This window comes from Tachypleus tridentatus, chromosome 1, assembly GCF_004210375.1.
Source record: "Tachypleus tridentatus isolate NWPU-2018 chromosome 1, ASM421037v1, whole genome shotgun sequence".
Lineage (NCBI taxonomy): Eukaryota > Metazoa > Arthropoda > Merostomata > Xiphosura > Limulidae > Tachypleus > Tachypleus tridentatus.
This window is the reverse complement of record NC_134825.1, coordinates 171,570,938-171,596,272: the sequence shown is the minus strand read 5'-3', so window position 1 is coordinate 171,596,272 and position 25,335 is coordinate 171,570,938. Positions and strand designations below refer to the sequence as shown.

At 32.4% G+C, this 25,335-nt stretch overlaps 1 protein-coding gene across 4 annotated transcripts in view; it reads left to right on the top strand.

Annotated features, from left to right (window-relative positions):
- The window catches only part of LOC143230294 (transitional endoplasmic reticulum ATPase), a 32,405-nt gene extending 11,509 nt beyond the window's left edge, over nt 1-20,896 (top strand). For 3 of the 4 annotated variants that reach the window (XM_076463561.1, XM_076463563.1, XM_076463570.1), the window contains 14 exons: nt 208-339; nt 4,291-4,393; nt 4,809-4,942; nt 5,235-5,370; nt 8,207-8,319; nt 10,695-10,859; nt 12,056-12,178; nt 13,347-13,559; nt 13,998-14,082; nt 16,124-16,217; nt 17,803-17,932; nt 18,090-18,245; nt 19,814-19,971; nt 20,471-20,896. In XM_076463561.1, coding sequence (XP_076319676.1) covers nt 208-339; nt 4,291-4,393; nt 4,809-4,942; nt 5,235-5,370; nt 8,207-8,319; nt 10,695-10,859; nt 12,056-12,178; nt 13,347-13,559; nt 13,998-14,082; nt 16,124-16,217; nt 17,803-17,932; nt 18,090-18,245; nt 19,814-19,971; nt 20,471-20,564 — 1,836 coding nt within the window. In that variant the 3' untranslated portion in view covers nt 20,565-20,896. The remainder of the gene's footprint in view (nt 1-207; nt 340-4,290; nt 4,394-4,808; nt 4,943-5,234; nt 5,371-8,206; nt 8,320-10,694; nt 10,860-12,055; nt 12,179-13,346; nt 13,560-13,997; nt 14,083-16,123; nt 16,218-17,802; nt 17,933-18,089; nt 18,246-19,813; nt 19,972-20,470) is intronic. The other variant, XR_013016380.1, reaches the window with a different exon arrangement.
- The last annotated feature ends 4,439 nt before the right edge of the window (nt 20,897-25,335 follow it).

Genomic DNA, 25,335 nt, shown 5'->3' with positions numbered 1-25,335 from the left:
AGTCACCATGTTTTATTTCCAGTAAGTAATTCTATTGAGTAACTTGTTTCCTTTCTGTTTTCATCAACAAACTCTGAAGTGGACATAAGCACAATGATAAGAGGGACCATTCGTTATCTTTTGTTCTAATGTCTGACAAAACGAAAACATAAAATATTGTGAAATTGTTTGTACTAACTTGTACTTTTATTGGTTATCGAACCACAGGAAGAAGAAGAGACTTTAAATGCTGTTGGTTATGACGATATTGGAGGTTGCCGAAAACAGCTAGCACAAATAAAAGAAATGGTGGAACTGCCTCTCCGACACCCAAGTTTATTCAGAGCTATTGGAGTTAAAGTATGGAGTTGTTATAATTGTTTAGCTGGTATTTAAAATATTGTCATTATTATGTATTTGTTTTAATAAAACAATTTTTTGTGATTTATTATTAATATACTGTTGTTGAGCAGTAGTTCCAAGTGTAAATGTTTTTTTTTTTTTTACATTTTATAATTTATGACAACAGAAATTCATATCAGTTTGTTAACTTTTACTTTTTCATTTAAATGTAAGAGAACTGTCAATATTCATATTTAGTTCTTAATATTCTGTATTTATTCAGGTTTATTTTATCACAAATCATATTGGAAAAAACCTGATTTACAAGTACTTTTATGGTTTGGCTAACTGTGTGCACATAGAAGGATAAAAGTGCATATATCTCAATCTTTGTGCAGAATTACATTCAGTGTTTAATTAAAGTACTTTCTTATCAGTGTATGTCGATAAACATTGAATCAAAACACAATTTATAATTCAAATTTTTATATTATTTAAGTTTTAATTTCTTAGTTTTAAAGGGAATATTAAAACAAATGGTCACTCTTTGAGTTACATGATCAGTGGTCTTATATCAGTTTTCAACCTTTTCTTGCTATACTGAGATATCACTATGTTTGTTTGACCTGTGCAAAGTACTCTATATGCTGTCTTTTAACAGATGTCTAATTCTCTTTGACATTTGTAGCTCGACTCACTAGTTTGAACCTGTATCCCACTAAACATTCTCACCCTTTCAGTTGTGGGAGCATTATAATGTGACAGTCAATCCCACTGTTTGTTGGTAAGAGTAGACTAAAATGGTTGGTAACATACAATTATTGTTTTACTATAAATAAAAAAACTATATAGAATAATGTACCACAAAATTGAAGGACTCCTTTGATTTGCAAAAGAAATCATTGCATTGATTTTTCTAATTCAGTACTCTATCTATCTGAACAGTCATGGCCCGGCCAACATGGCTAGAAAGTGGTTAGCACAGTATATATTTCTTTTTCTCACATAAATACCAGATTTTTTTTCATCTGTTTATTTGTCATATATCCAGTCTTTGTCTTGCAGACACAAATCCTTGTATCATTTATTAATTTTTGTGCCATCAAAGTATAAATCCAAAATCTTTATTTACCCTAACCTCCTAACTTAGGGGCTAGTGGTACTTAAATTCCAGAATACAGATTTTTATCCTATATTTCATGTGCTTTTTCAAATTATTTTATCCCCTTTTTTAGAGGATTCAAAAATTTTACTTTCTTACGAAGGGATTGTGATGGTTTTAAAACTGCTTTGCTCAATTTCTCAGGAATGGGGCTTCATATATCCTCATTTGCAACATTTCTTGGGCCTAGATGACCTTGCAAAGTATACATCTTTTCCCTGAGAAAATTAGAACACATGCAGCCATTCAGAGCCTAGAGTGGAGGACAGGGTCTAGTGCATGCAGCTATGTTTATCATTAATGACTGTGCCACCCAACTTCGGACAGCTTGATAATGCTTGGCAACTTGTCAAGTACTGTATAGTACATTAAAGTTTTCTTTCTGTGGTTTGTGAGTATATACAGTTGCAGTGAATGTGGTGTTGTGTTACAGATGTGCGAGTTGTTGATCATGTGATACGGTATAAATTAGCCATATTTATCAGATTGATACTATGTCGAGTAGAGACTGCAGGAATAAGTAATGTATAACTGTAATAACATTTTAAATTTCTCATACAATTAAATACACAAAGGGATGTAACATTGTGCCAATCAGTGTTTGTATTTTACTACAAGATATGCTTTCTCTTTTTGTGTGAATTCATTTGTTGCATATAGGGTTAAAATTTAAGTAGTGGTTCTCAACAGTTTTGTAATTTAAAAAAAATATATTTTTAACAGAATAGGCTAACCATTACTGAAAAACTTATGTAAAATTTCTTGTACTTAAATACATAGACTTTAGGCTTACACTCTGTACTTGTGGTCCTAACATTTAAATTTTTAATGTAGCAGTTGATAAAGTAACATAGAGACAGTGCAATAAGTCCAGAAATTTGCCTTGTTTACAATCACAAGATAACAGTAAGCCATTAACCCTTTCACAACAGGCTCGTTATAATATACACGAGTTCATCTACACATTTGTACATGTTAAATATTTTTACTATAACTTTTGATACAACATGTGTATCTTCACAAAATCTAGTACACTTTTAGCAAATATTACAAATATTTTGTATACAAAACATCAAATTTTATAATGAAATATTTTTATAAAAGATTTGTTTGTGAAAATATTGAGTCTGTTTCGTTATTAGTCTGAGTGCAAAGTGATTTCATGTTTTGATTTAAAAACACTATTCTTTGTCCCAAATGTTATTTGCATAATTTCTAAATTCTCCTAAATTTCAAACATTTGTTTTTATTAATACTTTATATTTTGTTATTTTCTATATCCTGACCCTGTAGGGTCTGTTAATTGACCAACCTCACAACCATCATAAAAAAATTAGGAAATAAATATAAATTTTGCTTTTTTTGTGCTGGAATGACTACGTATTGTAACACAAATACAAATGTTTAGTCTCAGTAGCTTAAGTCTCTTTACACTTCATTTATGATTTTATTATATTGACCTTCCAATTTACATTGGTGAAGTGCATGCATACTCATGTATTTAGTAATATAATACTGACTTTTAGTCTTCCCTGTCTTGGCTGTATTTTAATGGGCTAGTATTTTGCAATATACAGTTATTATTTCAGTTATTATACATTGTATACATGCATATAGATTATTATTATTTAGAAATAAATTAGTAATCTTATTTTTCTTAAGATATACAACATTAAATAAAAAAGTAAAGCAAATAATTATCTCTTCTAGCTGTAACCTTTTTACTTGGTTGCTGCTGGACATTGGTTGCTGGACCTTTTAAAATTTCACACATGGAGGATGTGAAACAAAATTTTTTTTTAGGTTTCATACACGCACGTACGCACTTGAATAACCAAAAAATATCACAAAAAATAACTATAGTGATACTATAGAATTCCACTATAATTTATTAAACTTAGTAACTGAGATGCATTTAGGTTTAAAAAAATATGAAACTTTTTGCAGACGAAAGACACAACCTACTTTTCTCAAAATCTTGGTTTGAAAAAATGTGGTTTACAGTTTAAAATGACTGAGAAAACCACTAGGGAACATTCTAAGCTTTTGATTGGTTATTCACTTGTCATATATTAAAGTAAATGCATATGAGGAACTCTTTCCAAAAATGGAAACAGATGAACAGCAAAGTAAAAACATATGATATTGTTATTTTATAATCTAGCTTGTTAATATTGGTAATTTGAGTTCCATATTTGTGTGAAACAGTGCTGCATTCAACGTACCTACCACATGACACACTAAAATCTGTACTTGGGTATATTTTTTTAATATTTACTTTTAATAAGAAATTGTCTTATATATGATATTAAAGTTTGAATTATAATATACAATTTGACTCCAAACTTATTGACATAATTTCATAAAATAGTAGTTCAGTAAAAGGTTAACAAATGAGATATGACCTTTGACCCCTGACCCATTGCGAAAGGGTTTACCAAAACTGATGATGTTCTGTTATCAATCATCAGTGAATTTTTCCCTAAGAACTGAGATCTGTAGTTTGTAGCACAAGCTTACCTTTGAAGTTATTGTTTTATAGTAGATTTGATGAGCTCTATCGGTATATCTCTATAGTAATATGACCAAACTTTTTGTACAAAAAAACTTGGACAGTTGTCATTCCTTTACTTGAAACTCAGTTCTTTTATAATTTGGTTTCACTTGTAAAAACTTAAAATTTTTGTATATTTTCTAGAATAGCAAGGAGCAAATTATTTTAGAAGGATCTTTAATGAACCTCATATTTTTATATCCGTGTAAATATGTGCAAGTTTTTTATTTTGAGAAAAAAATTTTTTCTCAAGCCTCCAAGAGGAATATTACTGTACGGTCCACCAGGAACAGGAAAGACCTTGATTGCTCGTGCAGTTGCAAATGAAACAGGGGCCTTTTTTTTCCTTATTAATGGTAACAAATTATTCTTGGCTTGTTTTTCATTTTTACTGATTATAAATAATTAATTATTATTTGTAATAAGAAATTATAGTGACATTGTTTTGACAAAATCTTTGTTATTACTTATAGTTTGGTTGTATCATGATCTAGAACCCTTAAACACATGGTACTCTTTTTGGATTTTTCGTTTTTAACGAAAAGGTACTTTAAAAAGTTAAATAATGGTTGGATGGTTAGTGTAACAACTTGGGTACATTATAGATTCCTCATTGGGGTCTGTAGTAGAGCAGTTGGAGCTAGTGGGTTATTTCTTTTTCTAACAATATGAACTTAATCAAAAGCACAAATAATATTTAAGTGCATGTATTTCAGTGTTCATGAATTTAATTGTTAAGTATATTAAACAAACAGAATGTTAATCTTATAGGACCAGAAATCATGAGTAAGTTAGCTGGTGAGTCGGAGAGCAACCTTAGAAAAGCTTTTGAGGAAGCTGAAAAAAATTCTCCTTCTATTATCTTCATTGATGAGCTTGATGCAATAGCACCAAAACGAGAAAAGGTAAGGAGAAGATAAGAAACAGATCCATTAGTTATTACTTCAATTGACTTGTAAATTTGATTCAGTGTAATTTTTTAAATATCAGTTTATCAAGTTTAATTTGAAACATCTAATAACATGTTTTAAATAGTTCTGTTTATTAACATTTTGTTTATAAACATTAAAAAAAAATAGGAACTTCATAACTTATTCTCATAATTTGAAAAAAATGTTTTAAAAGTTTAGAGAGATTAATATGTTTAACATTTATCAGATTCCTTATTTTCAAATGTCACTAAAATCTGTTTTGCAGACTCATGGTGAAGTAGAGAGGCGTATTGTTTCACAGTTGCTCACTCTTATGGATGGTTTGAAACAACGTTCTCATGTCATCGTAATGGCAGCTACCAATCGACCCAATAGCATCGATGCTGCCCTTCGACGTTTTGGTTTGTTGTAGTTTTAATGTGTGTGCTTAAACTCGTAGTTAAGTTAAAAGCACAATATATATCTTAATGGAAAGTTACTAAAGACCTAAATTACCCCTATTGTGATGGGTCAAAGGTCAGGTCATTGCATTTGTTGACTTGCATTCAAAATATTTTGAACTACTATTTTATGAATTTATGCCTATAAGATTTGAATCGAATTATAGATTGTAATTCATATTTTAGTATTATATATCAGTTAATTTCTTAATTTAAAAATAAATATTAAAAGGACACTTCAATATCAATTTTTGTGTATGTTGAATGTAGTTCAAATTATGTTTGTGATGTACAAATACAAAGTCCATAGGTTTGTACAAATTAGGAACACAAATTACCAATATTGAGAAGACAGAAGTAAAATAAGATCTCCTTAATTTTTGATATTGAATATTGGTCATGTTCCAAAACACATGGTGGCCTGCCCACTCTTTCCATTTTTAGAAACACTTCCTTATGTATACATACTTCTGGTGAGGTCATGTGAATAACCAATCAAAAGCTCAGAATGTTCCTTGAGAGGCATTTTGAAAAATTGTGATGTTCAAGATTTTGAGTTTTTAATTTATGTTTTTTTAACCAAATACACCATAGTTACTAAGTTTGTTAAATTATATTGGAATTCTATGGTACTGATGTAGTAATTTATGGTTTTAGTTATTTCAAATGTATATAAAAAAATCCTGAAAATATTTTGTTTCACATCCTCCATGTGTGAGATCTGATAGACTTAGCAACCTGTGGCAAGCAGCAAACAAGTATGCAGTTCATACATAGAAGATATAATTGTTTGTCATACTTCTTCATGTATTGTTTACATTTTAAGAAAAATAACTAAAAGAACTTATTTGTAAATAGTAATAATGTATATACATATGTAATGTATTTTAACTGAATATTTTATACTAAACACGGGTATTAAGTTTGAAAGATAATTTCCTGTTTAAATTCCTAACTTAGTTTTCAGAAACAATTTTTTCATAATTTGATTTTTTAAAATATAAACTGCAGTATTGTCTGGTAGAAAGACCTGGTATCAAACATTGAACAAAGATAGTTTGGACATTCACTTGTTTTGGTTACATTTAGTGTATGTAGGATTATCTCAGGTAATCCATTTTATGATTTTTGGAATGAAGGGTTTTGAAATAGTTCTTTATCTGTTAATTTTACCAATAAAAGAGACAATAAAAACTTCATTTTTGTTTTTATACTAAGATAAAAATGGCATTTGTTAGTAGTATCCAGTATTTAATAAACAGTTATTTTGTTTTTAAGACAGTGAACTGAAAACATATTTTAGGGAGCAATACTCTCAAGGTGTTTTTAATGGATATATGATGTGTTATCATTTTGAAATACTGTAGTACAATTCTAATTTTGTATAGTCTCTTAAAAGATTTAAAGTAAAATTTAAAACCTTGTACATATGAAACCTGTTAATAAAATTAAGTATGGAAATGGTGTATCCCCAAACTGAATATTTTTATGGATAAAATTTTGTTTATAAGAAACATTTCTTACTTTGCCTTTCAAAATGCTTCCCAAAATGTAGATTTAATGTAAATATAATTTTTCAGTGAAAAAAACACCCTTGTATTGTTTTATTCCATGTTTAGAAATGTAACAGACTTAAATATCTTGAAATGGACATGGCTCGGCATGGCCAGGTGGTTAAGGCATTTGACTCTAATCCGAGGGTTGCGAGCTGAAATCCCTATTGCACCAGATATACTCACCCTTTCAGCTGTTGATGCATTACAGTGTGATGGTCAATCCTACAATTCATTGGTTAAAGAGTAGCTTGGGAGTTGGTAGTGGGTGGTGATGACTAACTGCCTTCCCTCTAGTCATACACTGCTTAATTAGGGATGGTTAGTGCAGATAGCCCTCGTGTAGCTTTGTGCAAAATTCACAAACAAACAAACAAACAATCTGAAAACATGAGCTTCTGCTAATCCTGGCTTAACAAGAAACGCTTTATACAGATAATATTTTCATAGCTCTTTTTAGTGCTTTCTGGAGAGTATTTAATTATTAGGTTTTCAGTATTAGTTACTATATCTTTTGAGCATAAATATTACATTTTCTGATTATGAATGATGAGTGCATTTTACATTAATTCAATATAAAGTTTTATTTTATAAATGTGCAGATGTTCGGTTTTATTACACATTTTTACATGCATTTTGTTTTTGTTCTACCTCCTAACCGAGAAAAAGGTTTTCCGATTCTTGTTACACTTTATAGTTTCCTTGAACTAATCCAAAACTACAGTTACTGTACATGTGTATTTAACTTTTAGATTGCCAGTGTATTCTGATACTTTTTAGAATACTGCCCGGCATGGCCAAGTGGTTAAGGTGTTTGACTCGTAATCTGAGGGTTGCGGGTTCAAATCCCCATCACACCAAACATGCTTGCCCTTTCAGCTGTTGAAATGTTACAATGTGATGGTCAATCCCACTATTTGTTGGTAAAATACTCGCCCAAGAATTAGCAGGGGTAGTGATGACTAGCTGCCTTCCCTCTAGTGTTACACTGATAAATTAGGGACAGCTAACACAGATATCCCTTGAGTATCTTTGCACTTAATTAAAAACAAACAAATTTAAAATGGACTTTTATGCATTTACCTATTTGATGTTGAGACAGAATTTAAGTTTGCTGTTTTTGGTTTATTTCTTTTTCACATGTGAGACTATGTAAAAATATTTTGTGTTGTATTTTAATAAAGGAGAGCTTTTTTGCTTTTACTTGCTTTAAATAAAAAAATATTGACAATCTTATGTTACAGGACGATTTGATCGTGAAGTTGATATTGGAATACCTGATTCAACAGGAAGATTAGAAATTCTTCGTATTCATACAAAAAACATGAAACTAGGAGATGATGTTGACTTAGAAAAGGTTAGTTCAGATTGTTTATACTGTTTGAAAATATTAATAATTTTTACTTATAGTAAAGTTTCAGGTTTTTATCATTATGTGTTGTCATGTTAAAAATTAATTTTGAAACATATGTCAGAACAGACTTTTCTTGTAATAAACTCAACCATATTTGTTGTTGGATTAATAAAATCGTGAATTTTATTAATCTAAAGTTCTGGCTTATGTCTGTTAGATTGTGACAATCAGGTTTGAAGCGCCTTGTGGAAAGCAGGCTAGTCATAAACTTGGCAAAAGAGAAATTACTTGAGAAAAACTTGAGAAATTAAAAAAAAAACGAATCTCAAGGAAACTTAAGTTATCCTTCAAAGTTGGAAAAGTCAACAAATAACCACATTCCCTAATTTTCTATGTCAAATCCTGGGTATAAGTCCTGTTGCTTCTGTCCCACTTATTAGTGTATTTAAATATGATCACAGTGAACCTCATTATGCTGCTTTATCTAGTGATAATTATATAATTTATTGTATTTGATGGATTACATCAAACATTTTAAATAAATATGCAATATTTTAGTTTTATCTATCAAATTGAAATGCACCTGTTTGAAGAGCTTTTTCTGTAGTATTGTAGTTTGAATTAAGTATCCATTAGGGCATTTATTACAAGCTCAAGTGGTAAAATTAATTAGGAACAATTGATATGTACTTATATGATTTTGGGCCTGGAAATGTGGAATTTCCCTTAAAAAGCTAGAGTAAAACATTTTTGAAAAGAATGTGGCTGCTCTGACGAAGGTTGCTCATAAAATTACTGAAAGGTTCACCCTGTCTTTCTCTTAACACTTTCATTTCTGGCATCTGCAAGATTTAGAGGACTGTATATGGATTTCACTTGTGTAACTATACATGCTTTAACTCTAAGATTTTTTAATGTGTCTTTTAAAACTGGCAAGATTGTGTTAAAAATTATACGTATTTTGTATGTTATTATTGTTAACTATCTCTAGCAAAAATACGTTATTTAATTATTGTAGGTATTGGCGTAAAACTTAACAGTTCATGGGCAAGGCTGCAATTTTCATTTTAAGTATAAAAATACTGTTCTTTATCTCGTGCTTTAATATTTATTTGCATAACCTTTAAAGCATCTTAAATGAGTATCAAAAGGTTTTTTTAAAAATGTTTATATTTTATATCCTAGCTGTAGATATTATCATCAACATATGTTGCAATAACATGTTTAAACTTTTCACAGATTATCTTGAAATATCGTTTTTTGGCTATGTTCATAATCTCAGGTGTTTTTGTTTTCATGTATAGTTAACTGTTAATACATTATTTTCTGTTCCTGTCTTTTACCTTTTATTATTCATCAACAGTGCCATCTGTAGGTAATTACAGTATCTTTACTGTATATGTCTTTGGTAAAGTTATCTTCCTCTAGTGAGAGATGTTAAGCCTTGAGAACTGACACAAAGTATAATGTATATTGAGAAACTGTCTAAACTTCTCAATTATGGATCTTGAAACACAAATAATTCATAATAATCTAAAGAATAAAAATGAGACTTAAATATATAATTTAATATATTGCTAACTATGACACATTTGTGTGTTTTCAGAGATCAACTAGACAACAGTAAGTACTACAGACATGTACATGGACTAAATAATAACAATTATTCTCCAATTTTTCAATAACTGTTAATGGCTTCTAGCATAAAGTGAGCTCTTTCCAATGTTTATAAACATATTTAGTAACTTTGTGTGTGTTATAAAGTTCAAGTAAAAGTATAGAAGATGGTCATGACACCTATTGGGGGTTGAAAAAATTAAGTTTTTGTTTCTACTCCATTCTGCTAGAGGACTTTAAAACCTGCATGTCAGTAGGGCAAGTTAATTTACTTTAACTGTCCAGATGTACATCTTCAGGACTTTCATTATCTGTGTCAAGATAACAAGTGTGAAGTTTGATATTTTATGTAGCTTGTGTGTCATGTACCAACAAAAAATTGAATTTTATCTTATTTCTTTTGAAATAAGAAAAATAATTTTAATCTTGCATAAAACTTTGAATCATAATATATAATGGTTATTTAATTCACATATATTGATAGTGAAGTTGTTCAATAAAATCTTGAATGTGAAGAAAAGTGCTTAAAGGGGAGCCCATAGCAAAAGGGTTAATAAAACTAGAAACTGATTGAAACAGAAACAGTATTCTGACCTTGAGTTATTAATTTGGAATTTGTAAACAATGAATTATGCTATATTGACTAAAATTTCACATTGTGTTTCGCATATATGGTTTCTATAATGTACTCTGTGTTTTGTGACTTAACGTTTAACATTTCATAGCCTTTCGTTTATCTTTTATGAAACAATTTTCTCCAGATTGCTGCTGAAACTCATGGATTTGTAGGATCTGATCTGGCTGCGTTGTGTTCTGAAGCAGCTCTTCAGCAGATCAGAGAGAAGATGGATCTGATTGATCTGGAAGATGAACAAATTGATGCAGAAGTACTAACCTCATTAGCTGTCACTATGGAGAACTTTAGGGTAAGTATTCTTTGCGTGCTAAAAAAAACAACTGATTGTATTATTTTTATAAACCAAAAAACATACCAACACAACACGTGTTAATACATACATTAAAAGGCAGTTTCTACTCTCTCACATTTGCATCTAAGTCCTGGTATATTTTTCAAATCATGTAGACAGTGCATGTATTGTACTCAGCAAGAAATCAGAACATGTACATTGGACCTGTATCTGACTGAGAAGTGTCTCGCTGTAGACAGTGCATGTATTGTACTCAGCAAGAAATCAGAACATGTACATTGGACCTGTATCTGACTGAGAAGTGTCTCGCTGTAGACAGTGCATGTATTGTACTCAGCAAGAAATCAGAACATGTATATTGCACCTGTATCTGACTGAGAAGTGTCTCGCTGTTGTGAGTTTTAAAAATGTATACGTTATTTATATGTTATTGAGTGATGTTTTTTCAGATCACATTCATTAAAATAATTTTTTTTTCTAAATGAGAACAACACCAAAGCAGACAAAGCTCAGAAGAATATAGAGATGATAAAAACTGTGAATTGTAGTCCTTCAAATTGTTTAGGGGTTTAAGTACATTTGCTTAGGTTGCTAATGCCGAGTGTTGCCACTAGGTTACCATACAAGAAACTTTTCACTCCTGGCTATGCAAGAGTACATGGTTTCTCCTGTTTTGTCAACTTTCTTCCTTTTAATTTCCTGACTCTGTTTCAGATAAAGTGTGTCATTATGCTTTCTTTTAGTTCCAGGCTTTGAAATGAGGTTGAGACTGACAAATTTCTGAGAGTGTTTTTCTCTCTGGATTTAACATAAGGTGTAATAGCTAAGAATTACAGACATTGAAGTATATTGTTGGTGATGAGTTTTAGCCCAAAGTTAATATAAATGTGTGCTGGTTATTGATAGCTTTAACAGAGTTCAGTGTGTTATTTTGTTAACATTTAGGGAAGAACGTACTTCTACGAGTATTTCATGTCAAAGCATTGTCTGGAAAAAAAAAAAAAAAAAAATCTGTTTCCCGAGTCACTTGTTTATAAAATACTTGAAACTTTGTTATTATCGAATAACACAATTCTTGAAACTAATCTATTTATAGAACAATTATGTAGTGTTTAGTGTGTTATGATTTCTGTCCTGATACCATTAGCTTCTTTATAAAGTTCTGATTTTTGTCATTGGTTTGTAATTTTCAGTGGGCTCTAGGAAAGAGTTCTCCAAGTGCTCTACGTGAAACAGTTGTAGAGGTTCCTAATGTTACGTGGGAAGACATTGGTGGTTTGGAGAATGTAAAGAAAGAACTAAGAGAAATGATACAGGTAAGTTTTTTTTTCTAATAAGAGAGATAATTATCTTTCTGTCATTTATAATGGTTCTGAAACAGATTTTGTTTCATTGTTTAATGCAATTTTTTGAATATGTGACAATTATTTTTAATTAATGTACTTTTTTAAATTAAAAATATTGTTTTGTTTTTGTTACTAACCTAATACGGGTACCTTTTTTTTTTGCTTTTACAATACATAGTTAAAGATAATGTGTGTATTGGAAGTGTTGTTTTAATAAGTATGTATTCAGATTTTATACAATGTGTTTATTGTGTGATTGTTGTTTGGTACTGAATTATTTTCTCCCTACACTTAACATTTAAAGTTTAGGGTTATATGAGTTTTTGATGTGTACATATTTAAATACATCTACCATTATTTCTGTGAAACACTAAATACTAGTTATTATGTAAAGCATCTTTGATAATAGAAACTGTAGTTCGTTATGCTTGTCATTTGCATTGGATTTATAGTGCTCTAAGAATGTGAGTTAAGCATAGCTCAGTAGTTAATGTGCCAAACAATCATTGTAGGGCCCAGCATGGCCAGGTGGTTGCAGGTTTGAATCCCTGTCACACCAAACATGTTCACCCTTTCATCGATGGGGTTGCTATAATGTTATGATCAATCCTACTATTTGTTGGTTAAAGAGTAGCCCAAGAGTTGGCAGTGGGTGGTGATGACTAACTGCCTTCCCTCTAGTCTTACACTGCTAAATTAGGGACAGCAAGCACAGATAGCCCTTGTGTAGCTTTGAGTGAAATTCAAAAACAAACAAACTATCATTGTGAGGTTCTGTGGTTCATGCCCCATTATCTCAAAAGCAAAAAAAAAAGGTCATACAGGGTCTCTGTTGAATCATATTTTGGTTAATAGGTAAATGCTAAAAAAAACAAGCATGGACATATTCGAATTAGCAATGAATATAGCTGCAAAGTGAAATGTTACAGAAATTTTAATTGTGTAGAGAAGGTTTATTGTTTAAGAAATAAGAGAAACAAATGTAAGGTTGAGTGTTTACTCATTGCATATAGCTTTGTTATTTTGTATTGAAACATTAATACATTAATAGGTAAGCTAATGCCACAGCTAAGAACAAAAAAGATATATGTTCTTAGTATTGTGAAACCAGTGACCATTGTTGTACTTTGTTTTACAGTATCCAGTTGAATTTCCGGACAAATTTTTGAAGTTTGGAATGACTCCTTCTAAAGGGGTACTGTTTTATGGGCCCCCTGGATGTGGTAAGACACTTTTAGCCAAAGCAATTGCTAATGAATGTCAAGCCAACTTTATTTCCATCAAGGGACCAGAACTTCTGACAATGTGGTTTGGTGAATCAGAAGCCAATGTTCGAGATGTTTTTGATAAGGTGATTTTTTTTTGTGGTTTACAACATTACAGTAAATAAAAACTTTTAACAGCTTTGTATCAACATATATTTTCAATATTTATAATGTATTTTGGAAACAATAGTTTTCGTAACGTATTACTTAGCTATGTAGTTAAGATCTGTTATCAGAATAGTAAGTAAATATTTTCAAGAATGATAAGTTAATACATTAGATAAACCAGATCTTGAAATAAGAATTATTGTATCTAAATTTTGTACATGTTTGTGCATTAAAGAAGTGAAACATCTGTAATGCTTTTATGTTTGATAGATTTTTTAATTTGTGACAAAAACAGGAACAATATTTATTTGCTCTAATAAAAGTTACAAGTGCAGCCATCATAAATAATTAAAAAAGTAATAATAAACATAAACTGGTAGAGACAGAAATGTATGATTAATTTTTTGTCTTTATAGGCAAGAGCAGCTGCTCCATGTGTGTTATTCTTTGATGAATTGGATTCCATCGCCAAAGCAAGGGGAGGAAGCATTGGAGATGCAGGTGAGCTAAGTTTTGTTTTTTTGGTCTGACATTTTAATACTTAATATATCTATCAGAATATTAAGCCTACAGGTCCCTGGCATATGGCCAGGTGGTTAAGGCACTCAACTCGTAATCTGAAGGTCAGGTCGTGGGTTTGAATTCTTATCACACCAAACATGCTCGCCCTTTCAGTCATGGGGGCATTATAATGTGATGGTCAGTCCAACTATTCATTGGTAAAAGAGTAGTCCAAGAGTTGGTGGTGGGTGGTGATGACTAGCTGCCTTCCCTCTAGTCTTACACTGCTAAATTAGGGATGGCTAGTGCAGATAGCCCTTGAGTAGCTTTGCGTGAAATTTAAAACAAAACAAACCAAATCCAAGAGATACTTGTAACAGATTTGAAGAGTTCTCCTAATATCTTTCCCAGTTCACACATTATTGGTTGAAGTGTTACGATGATTGCATTTGAAAGCATTTCTAGAAACTTAACTTCAGGATTCAAATATTATAAATTCAACTTCCTTGAATTGGTAATTTAAATAAATGAACAAAAAATTTTAACATATGTTTCATTTAATAGTTTTACCATCTGTAATACACAAGGATAGCTTATAACTTATAGAGATTTCCCCAATCCTATTCCCTTGGCTGTGGTTTCACTACATAGTAAACAGAGAAAGTGGGAATCTTGTTAATCCATTCATGCACGTCACTAATTGGATGTCAAGAAATTTGGCTACCATAAGAGAGTCATAGTTACTCACAGTCTTTACCTGTGCTTGGTTGAATTTCTTCACTTTGACATTCAGAGCACTGGGCAGAAATCACATTGCAATGCTTTGTTTTAATTAGACAGTCGGATTCACCCGGTCTGTGCAAGTTCTGAGCCCAACAATAATAAGCATTGGTGGATTTAAATCAATTACAGTTACACATATAGATATTAATAATTCTTGTTTATAGTGTTTTCCCTGCTTAATTTGGTGTATTCCTGGAAGTTATGTGTATTTTAGCAGTGATGTTTTGTTTTTAAATTTCACATGTGAAGACTTACATATTAAAGGGTTGTATTGTTATATTGTATTGCCACATGATAAAATATATAGCTTGTTAACAGATTAACTGGTTCTTCTGGTCCATTCTAATAATTGCATTTAATGATCATTAATATATGGAATTTGTTCACAATATATTAAATCAGATTTTGAACATTATTTATGAAGATTTTGTGCTATTAGTACTGTGGATCTAAATTGTAAACCTAATTTTTGTGGATAAAAAATACAATCTTAAAACCAATATGATTTGATTGTACCTGTTTTTCTCCACTTTCATACATGCTAGAGATGTCTGTGAAGCCAAGGGTTAAATTAATATTCAAGTAAATATTGATCTTCCTGGTTATGTTGTGTGTAGAACTTTTAATAAATCGAACTGATATCTCACATACAAGAGAGATTCAGATGTAATTACTTTCCTATCAAAAGAATAAAACAAGTCTATTGATTTTATAAAAACCTAGAGTAAGATTATTTATAAATCCAGGTGCTGTTCAGTGTTACACCATACACTTTTAAGACATAGTCACGATGATTTAACAAGTTATTGTATGATGTGAAATGTGTTTCACAGCAAAACTAAAAATGTCAATTGCTTTTATGTTTGTGAAAGTTATGTGAATATTTGTAAAAGGAAGAAATTCATAATTATGTTTTATGTTAATTCCTTCCTTGTGCTGATAAACATAAGCCCTGAACAATCAAATTGATAAATTTTCAATTGCATTCATCTACTGATTCTTCTACTGAATTTTATTTTGTGTTATTGGTGCATAAGATGTGACTTATGTTCTTTCTTATGACAAGTTTCCCCTTACACCTAATGGTAAAGATAAGCTTATAGTGAATTATAACTTAATTTACATCAAGTGACTTATTTAAGCAGTTGGAGAGGTTAGATATGTATTAGCTATCGTACTCTTCCTGTTTGTTTGTCATTTTATGTTTAATTGTGTTCTTAATTCAAGCTTGGTTTTTATGAATATCTGAATCTTGCAGGTGGTGCAGCAGATCGGGTGATTAATCAAATTTTGACAGAAATGGACGGCATGAGTTCTAAAAAGAATGTTTTTATCATTGGGGCAACTAACAGGTGTGTAAATAATTCAGTTTTTGGGTGTTGTCATATTTTAAAGCTACAATGGGTTGAGAAAATAGATCGTAAAACAGACCTCTCTTACAATGTTGTGTAGATTGGTGTTTCTCGGTCACTGGTTTGCAGACTGTTGGTCACTTTGTTGGTTGTGAGATTTCACTAAAACAAACAACAATATACTGAATAATCACATGCAAATCATAATGAGTTTTCATTATAGTTAGGTTTTGGTAGTCTGGGAAGAGGCAAGCTAATTCCTGGTTTTGAAAAAAACCTGTAGTATAAATTATGTAATTTAAACCTTGGCTTAAAATTCCCATTTTTGTTAATGTAAGAAAAGTTTTTGGTGATCTAAAATCATATTTATTTAATTATTAAAATACTTCGAAAATTTTGACATCAGCTTTCAGCACATATTTAGAATAGCTTTAATATAAAACATTATACTTTATTATTATCTATAAATGATGTTTTTAATTTCTATTAATTTTCTATGACTTGTGCTGTATTGAAATATTGTTTGCTATTATGTAAAGATGGCTTTGTGTTTTTTACTTGGAGATTATTTTTGTCAGAAGGATTAATTAGATAGGTAAAATTATGTAATTAACTATCTTTTATTTGGTTGTATAAAATGTGCACATTAACAGTTAACAAGTTAACACGTGTAACAAGAAGCTATTTTTGAACAAAATCAGTGTGGTGCAGAATTGTTAACTGTTTTACCATCTGCTCCACTGTTCAAATATGATACAAGTTACACCATTCCGAGCTTTTACTGAATAGACATTCTGAGAACTGAAGTGTTAGATTGTTTATATACAGAAATGTACTTAGAGCTGTTATCGTACATTCTTTGTATACATGTTTAGAGTTTTTTGAAAATACATGCTGCTCAAGTGAACACTTAAACCTGAATAACAAGCACAATGGTTGTGAGTTTAGGCTTAACTAAACATGTATCTGTTTGAGGGTGTTTAATGTCATATGCAAGGGAAATCATTAACATGTTAATTTTAGTATTATAACAATATAAGTTATAAAGATATTTAACATTTTCGGTAAGCAGTAAGAGATAGGTATATTTGAATAAATGGAACCTTTGTGCTTCAGTTTACTTATTTCCAGTGAATGGATGATATTTGAATATTTTTAATGATTGAAAAAACAGAAATGGTTGTTGGGTTTTGTTTTATACTGAGAATATTACAGAAATTTACAGCGCCTGTTCTCGTGTGAATGCGAGTGTATGAAGGACATTTATGTCAGTATGAATTGGTAGCTATCCATAATTCTGTATCCGTCTATTATTGTTTTAGCTTACTTTTATAAAGAACCTTATCTAACAGGTCTATATTTTGTTTTGAACTTAACATAGAATAATGAACAAAAATAGGACTTGTTTGTATTTTTTTCATAGTAATAACTATTTTTATCATTGTGATATTACAAATACTACTGTCCCTGTAGTTGTTGACTTCACAGCTGTGATTTCAATAAAGTAGATACTTTACGAATTGTACAGTACAGAACTAGACATAATGTTGAGTTTTGCATCAGCTGCATTTTTGTTTTGTGTTAGACCAGATATCATTGACCCAGCCATCCTCAGACCTGGTAGATTGGATCAGTTAATTTATATCCCTTTGCCTGACGGGAAGTCCAGAGTTTCCATTCTCCAAGCTAATCTTAGAAAATCACCGGTATCAAAGGTATGCTAAGAAATTCTAGTTACACAAAAAATTATCAAATCACTAAATATTTTTAACAAATTTGTTTGTGCATGTGTATGTAATTTGATTTCTGTAAACAGTTGTTTACGTTAAGGAACAAAGCTTTGTTTTTTCAGTCATTCTGTTTTCCATCTAGGATGTAGATCTGGACTATATTGCTAAGGTTTCGCAAGGATTTAGTGGTGCTGATCTGACAGAGATCTGTCAGCGAGCTTGTAAACTGGCTATCAGAGAGAGCATTGAAGCAGAAATTCGTAAAGAAAAGGAACAAGCCCAGAATGACACTGCAATGGTACGTGTTTGTTTGTATCATAACATTTAAACAAACTACTGAACTCTTACAAAAGTCTACACCTGTGGATGGAATTGAGGTGAAACAAGTATTTTGTAAATTGTTTTATTATCAAGTAACTTTTAAGTTCCAAAAAAAAACGAATATTAATGGCTTCTATGTGAAAGATTGTGGAGGATAGGGGTTAGGGTGTTTGAGAGAATGCACTCTAAACTGATTTACATTTAAAAGTATTGACAAGTCATATTAATAAGCAGAAAAAACAGGCTTACCTGCATAGTGTGTATGTGAGATAGTCAATTGACAAGTAAAGGTTGGTGACCCCTCAGTACTGTCCACTGTATGTCTATTCATAACATAAATATACAGGTGTAATTAATCTCTCTTACTAACTACTAGGTTGTATGTGCAATTATTTTGATAAAAGTTAAGAAAAAATAACCCTTACACTGCAGATAAATATAATATATTTTTTCTTAACTTTTATCAAAATAATTGCACATACAACCCAGTAGTTAGTAAGAGAGATTAATTACACCTGTATATTTATGTTATGTATATTGACATACAGTGGACAGTACTGAGGGGTCACCAGCCTTTACTAGTTTTTGTTCTTTCTGCTTCACAAAATTTACTTATTTTTTTGCACAACTTTAATTGCAGGAAGCAAAATGTGTTCTGTGAAACAAATGTTTTTTTCTTGTATTACAGATTAGGTTAGGCAGGCATTCTGGACTTGTCCTGCTTTGGACTCTGTATATTCCATTGTTTGAAAGTAACCACAGTTTGTATTAATTATAACCAAATAGTTTAGGCTAATTTATATTATCTTTAATTATTAAGATTGATGATAAAAAATAGGAATGACTTCCAAGGCTGTGTTATAGTCTCTTGGTCTGATGTTGTAATATTCTGTTTTACAAACAGAAAACACTGTAGGCTTTGTAGTGTGAAATATTTGTTGTAAAAACCATACAATTTCTTTTCAAATGAATTTATTATTTTGAAAGTACTCGTTGGCCTATCCACAATTGTTTCAGTAAAATACACACAAACTCTTTTATAGTTCTGTACATTGTCCATTAACAAGAGATGTTGACAGGTCTAACAACCAGTCTATAAAATATATTAATAGTGCAAATTGTACATTGTCTTTATCTGTTGACCACATTTTCTTTTGCCAAGAGAAACAACAGATCATATTCGTATATTTTTTCTCCGTTGCAGATGTGAGATGTAGAATTATTAAAGTTATTCGTAGGTTGGGAATCAGCTCGTTTAGGAACGTGCTCTCGCAATTTTATTGTACAATTGAAAGAATTAAACCTGTGATGCTGAAACTATGGGAAAAAATATCAAAACACAGCCATAAGTAATGAATCTATCATACTGAACCTTTGTTGAAAGAATAGAAGATAACAGTACTTTAGTTGTAAGTGTTTCACTTTATCCTAGTCCTAAAAGTACATATTTAGATGTTGAGATTCATGTTAGGAGTTACTGTGTAGTAACAGAAACTATGAATTATTATCGGATTCTTTTTTAACGGAAAAGATGCTTTATAACAGGATGTAGAAGAGAGTGATCCTGTTCCAGAAATTCGTAGAGATCATTTTGAGGAAGCTATGAAGTTCGCACGTCGATCAGTTAGTGATAACGACATCAGAAAGTACGAAATGTTCTCCCAAACTCTTCAGCAGAGCCGTGGCTTTGGCACAAACTTTAGGTAATAACAACTTTCCCTTCTGTCACGTAGTTTTCCTTTTGTTATGATAACTTGTTCACCTTAGGTAACAGAAACGTATGTAACTAAACATTGAAATGTATTTCAAACTTCAAATTAAGATATTGTGTTGTAACAAAGACCCAAACATTGTACAGAACACAAACAAACCATTGATTGACAGTACAAAGACCCAAACATTGTACAGAACACCAACAGTTAAGTTTTTTTAAGTAATGTATTTATCGACAATTTTGTTTACATTTTTTTTCGTAGTGTTGAATCTGGTTGTTAAAGAGTAGTTGGTGTTAGGGAGTTCTTGAAACTGTTGCATTGCAAGGTTTGGTTGAGCTATTTTTGGTTTCGTTAATGAAAAGAATTTTTTATTATATAGTTAATTTAAGTTAATATCTTAACATTACATTTCTGTTACGAATCAGAGTTATTTTCTCATTTCAGAAGAACGTTTTTTTTTCTCACCAGTGTGTTTATTTTTCTGCAGATTTCCAAGTGCACAGCCATCAGGGGCTGGAGGATCTCAGGGGTCTGAACAGGGGAACTTCCAGGATGATGGAGATGATGATTTATACAGCTAAGGACATTTGTCTTGCATCTTAGAAATAAATGATAAAATAAAGGACGGCAAATGGGTTTAAAATAGCTTAATTCTTTTGTTGCTGTCTAGCATGCAAAAGGAATGCAAATATATTAGGATCATTTTGCACATGGACTGTGGTGAAGAGCGTGATAGGCGTTAACGAGAAATACTAGCAGGTGTTTACCTCAGTATACTTATCGAACACCATATAAAATGTTTTTTTTTTTCAGTAGATAGAATTATTCTCCCTCAACTTAATGGATTTTATATTTCACAAGTCAGCTGTTCCGTTCATACAAGTAAAAATAAAGCACTTAATTCAGTCACAAAGTGATACCATGTTTATGTGTGTTTGTATTTGACTGTTTCACTTTTCACACAAGTGTTACCAATTGTCAGAATTTACCTGTTAGAAAGAGTACTGACAGAAATATACAGCACAGCATGCTGTACGTAACAGTCAATATTTCTAACCAGCTACACAACACACTATCTGCAATAGACAGCACTTCTTTCTGTCAAATAAACAAATTTCTTTTAGGGCCACGTTTGAACATTAATTCCAAGAGCAGCCATATTTACTTTGGTTTAACAGTAAAACCACAACATTTCCAAACATGGCGAATGGTCCGTTTGTCATTACAATTTTAATAGGCAAGTATCTCACCGTTCCACTGAATGGGTAAACTCTGTACTGTAAAATCGGTTACTTGCTTGGTTAGGCCTTTCGTCCTTTACACTGAGACAGTTCCTGTAAGTTCAATACGGTACCATACGATGCTTAAACGAAAAATATTCAAGAGGTTGTCTACTGATGGCCTGGCATGGCCAATCGCGTAAGGCGTGCGACTCGTAATTCGAGGGTCGCGGGTTCGCGCCGGCATCGCGCCAAACATGCTCGCCCTCCCCGCCGTAGGGGCGTTATAATGTACGATCAATCCCACTATTCGTTGGTAAAAGAGTAGCCCAAGAGTTGGCGGTGGGTGGTGATGACTAGCTGCCTTCCCTCTAGTCTTACACTGCTAAATTAAGGACGGCTAGCACAGATAGACCTCGAGTAGCTTTGTGCGAATTTCCAAAACAAACAGTCTACATGATGTGATAAAGTAAAACATGGTTGTCGTACACGGCGTTGCTTCAACTGCCAGATTTGTTCACAAATTCTCTTTGCATATATTTTAAACGGAAGAATTTTCTTGCCCACAACGACTAGAATAAAATCAAACTGTTTGTTAAAACGTGTTTATATTTCATTTATGAGCAGTTATAAAATAGGGAAATTATAAAGTTCAGAAAAACAGCGAAGATACAAATTTCTAAATACCAGCAAGGCACCACCAGAGTTCGTGAGTTACATAGTAGTGGTGTAATTAGACAAAAATGCTCCCTCTATCCAATATAACAAGTTATGAGGGGGCCTTATCTATATTTAATTCCCCAAAATTTTATTTTGGATTCGAAGCCTTTCCGCAAGTTCGAGAATTGCTGGGGATACACCACTGTAAAACACTTTTTAAGCATCTTAAGCCGCCCTATCTGATGAACTTATGTATAATGGTGTCCTAATAATACGTGAATATAATTAATTTATATTCTGTATTAATGTTTGTTTTCTGAGAAAATAAAGATATAGCTATAGTATTATATACATTTTGTTCGCGTGAAATTAGTATAACATTTGTTTCTTAATGTATTGCCCAACAGGTGGCGCTACCAACATAAAGTAAGAAATAACTTTTTCTATATTCAGTTTTAGGATCAGGTGGAAAAATTTACTGATATACAATGTTATTAAGCTTTGAATCTGATTTACTTCACCATTGATTTTAATATATTGTATAAAAGGTTTGAGAACTTCTAACTCCGTTGAATGGAAAGGTCTCGGTATGGAAGCCGTAATATCGTACAACCATGTTTTGCATTCAGCACATAACATTGTGTTGAAGATAAAAATAAAATTACGGTCTTAAAATCTTTCAGTCTTGCACGTGTTTAAACGATAGTTTTCGGTGATGTAATAGACTTGTAAAATATTTCTTGCAGTGAAACCAAATACCTCGTTCAGCACTTTAAGAAGTACCTTAAAAGAGAAAAAAATATACAAGTAGAAGGATATGTCTCTGACGTGTAACGTTCTAACATTTACATATTATATTAAAATATTCTGAACTGTACAAGGAGTCGTGAGAACCGGGTACAGCTGATGGATCCATGTCCCTGGTACTTTTATCTGTTTGAAACTGAGCATGCGTAAAAATTGAAAGTAAATTTGTTGGATATAAACCTGTAAGGCGCTAATCCTATAAACAAATACTAATCCATTTGCCCGCTAGTGGCATGTCTGCTAAGTTGTACTGCTAGAAACCGGATTTCGATACCCGTGGTGGGCAGAGCACAGACAGTCTTTGTGATGCCTTGCGCTTAGCCACACATACACTCCAGTGGAACGAGGGAGCATCTCGAAATTGTACACTTGGCCAAAATAAATGATCTTTTTGCGCTTATTTAGTATAAATACTTTTATTTTTTAACATTAACGTAAAAACGATCACGTGTCATAACGACATCATTGTTATTGAGTCACATGGTACGACAATGTTAAGTTTCGCGAGCCTGAGTTATATATAATTTAGTCCAATTGTAATTCTCTCTCGAGATATGAGAACTCCGCCTACGGTTCTTTTGAACCTTCGAAGTTTTATGTACATAACTACATAACGGGCTTTCTGTCCTGTGTCCACCACGGGTATCTAAACCTGGTTTTTAGTGTTATAAGCCACTGAAGGGGGGATTCCGTAGCAAGTTGTGAAACATAAATGCCGTGTTAAGAGTTAAAACATGTGATACAACCAAGCTGAAAAAAAAGAAACCTAAACCTCAGACTGATTACAAAACGATTTGTCCATCGTGTTTTTAACGTTGTATCATCGGGGGAACGTGATGTGTCAATTATTTCAAGATTTACCTCAGTTTCGTAGTCTACCAGGGAAAATAACTATTTAACGAAATGACGCTAGATGGAGAAGTGTGATACTATTAGAAAGCTTATTTTAAAATGAGTAATTGATAAGTTGTGCTGGATATTGGGTTTTTAAGATGCGTAAATATACATAATCCATACCTTCCACAGTTGAATCTGGTTATTTTGTGCCGTTCATTCTGAGCTGTATGCCATTCTTACACTTGTGGGATCAGATCCTTGTCTCCATCAGTCCGATACGGGACTTGCACGTGCGCTGTGGTAATTTGCATATAGAGATATAGGCAGCAAAGTGTGAACTTACTCCAGTGTCGTGTCTAACTTTATTGTCGAATCCAGTTTTTAGGAAAAAGCCTCACTTTATAGAGATAAGAATGCTTTTCTTCCAGGTCTTAATATTTATTCTCTTTCTTTGAAATGACCATCAGTTCTGCATTTTTCTTCTTCAGATGTAACATAAGCTACGGCAACTAATTCAACCGTGATCTTCGACCATGGAATGCATTTTATGTTTTCATATCATTTTGACTGAGAAAATGTTGCCATGAGAGCTGAGCTGAGTCAGAGGAGAAAGAGGAGGTAAGTCCCCTCCGATTAGGATAGTCACGCGATTTTTAGCACTATCAAATCTGAACGTCCAGTGACACGACCTTTCCTTCCAGATGTTTTCTAAGCATACTGCACTGACCATGAAGTGATCTTTGTTAGAGTTAAGGAGTTTCCAGTTAAGTTTATCTTCAGTCCAACCAACTATACGTCTTCTTAAGAGATGTGCTTGGTCCTTTGTGGATAGGCACATTACGTCTTCTTCAGAGATGTGCTGGGTCCTTTGTGGATAGGCACACTACGTCTTCTTCAGAGATGTGCTGGGTCCTTTGTGGATAGGCACACTACGTCTTCTTCAGAGATGTGCTGGGTCCTTTGTGGATAGGCACACTACGTCTTCTTCAGAGATGTGCTGGGTCCTTTGTGGATAGGCACACTACGTCTTCTTCAGAGATGTGCTGGGTCCTTTGTGGATAGGCACACTACGTCTTCTTCAGAGATGTGCTGGGTCCTTTGTGGATAGGCACACTACGTCTTCTTCAGAGATGTGCTGGGTCCTTTGTGGATAGGCACACTACGTCTTCTTCAGAGATGTGCTGGGTCCTTTGTGGATAGGCACACTACGTCTTCTTCAGAGATGTGCTGGGTCCTTTGTGGATAGGCACACTACGTCTTCTTCAGAGATGTGCTGGGTCCTTTGTGGATAGGCACATTACGTCTTCTTCAGAGATGTGCTGGGTCCTTTGTGGATAGGCACATTACGTCTTCTTCAGAGATGTGCTGGGTCCTTTGTGGATAGGCACATTACGTCTTCTTCAGAGATGTGCTTGGTCCTTTGTGGATAGGCACATTACGTCTTCTTCAGGTGTGCTGGATCCTTTGTGGATAGGCACATTGAATATTCATAAAGGGCAATGACTGATCTGTGTACAAAATTTCCCTATTTTACGTTGACGATATCAAAACTAACTTTCTAATGGCTGAAGCTGTGTTCAGAAAACAAACAAACTCGAGTATGATCCTTGAAGTGGTGATGCAATACCTCTACTCCATTTTTCTCCAGTTAGTAATTTTCCAACTCTGAATAAACTTGACAAACCTATTAAAGATGTCTCTTACCATAACTTACAGCGACTCAGCGATAAACGTGAGGACTTCTAATGCTATACTTCAAGGTTCGATCCATGCGATGGACATTTTGGTACTTTGTGCTAAAACGACTTTGTTTGATAACGACATTTTT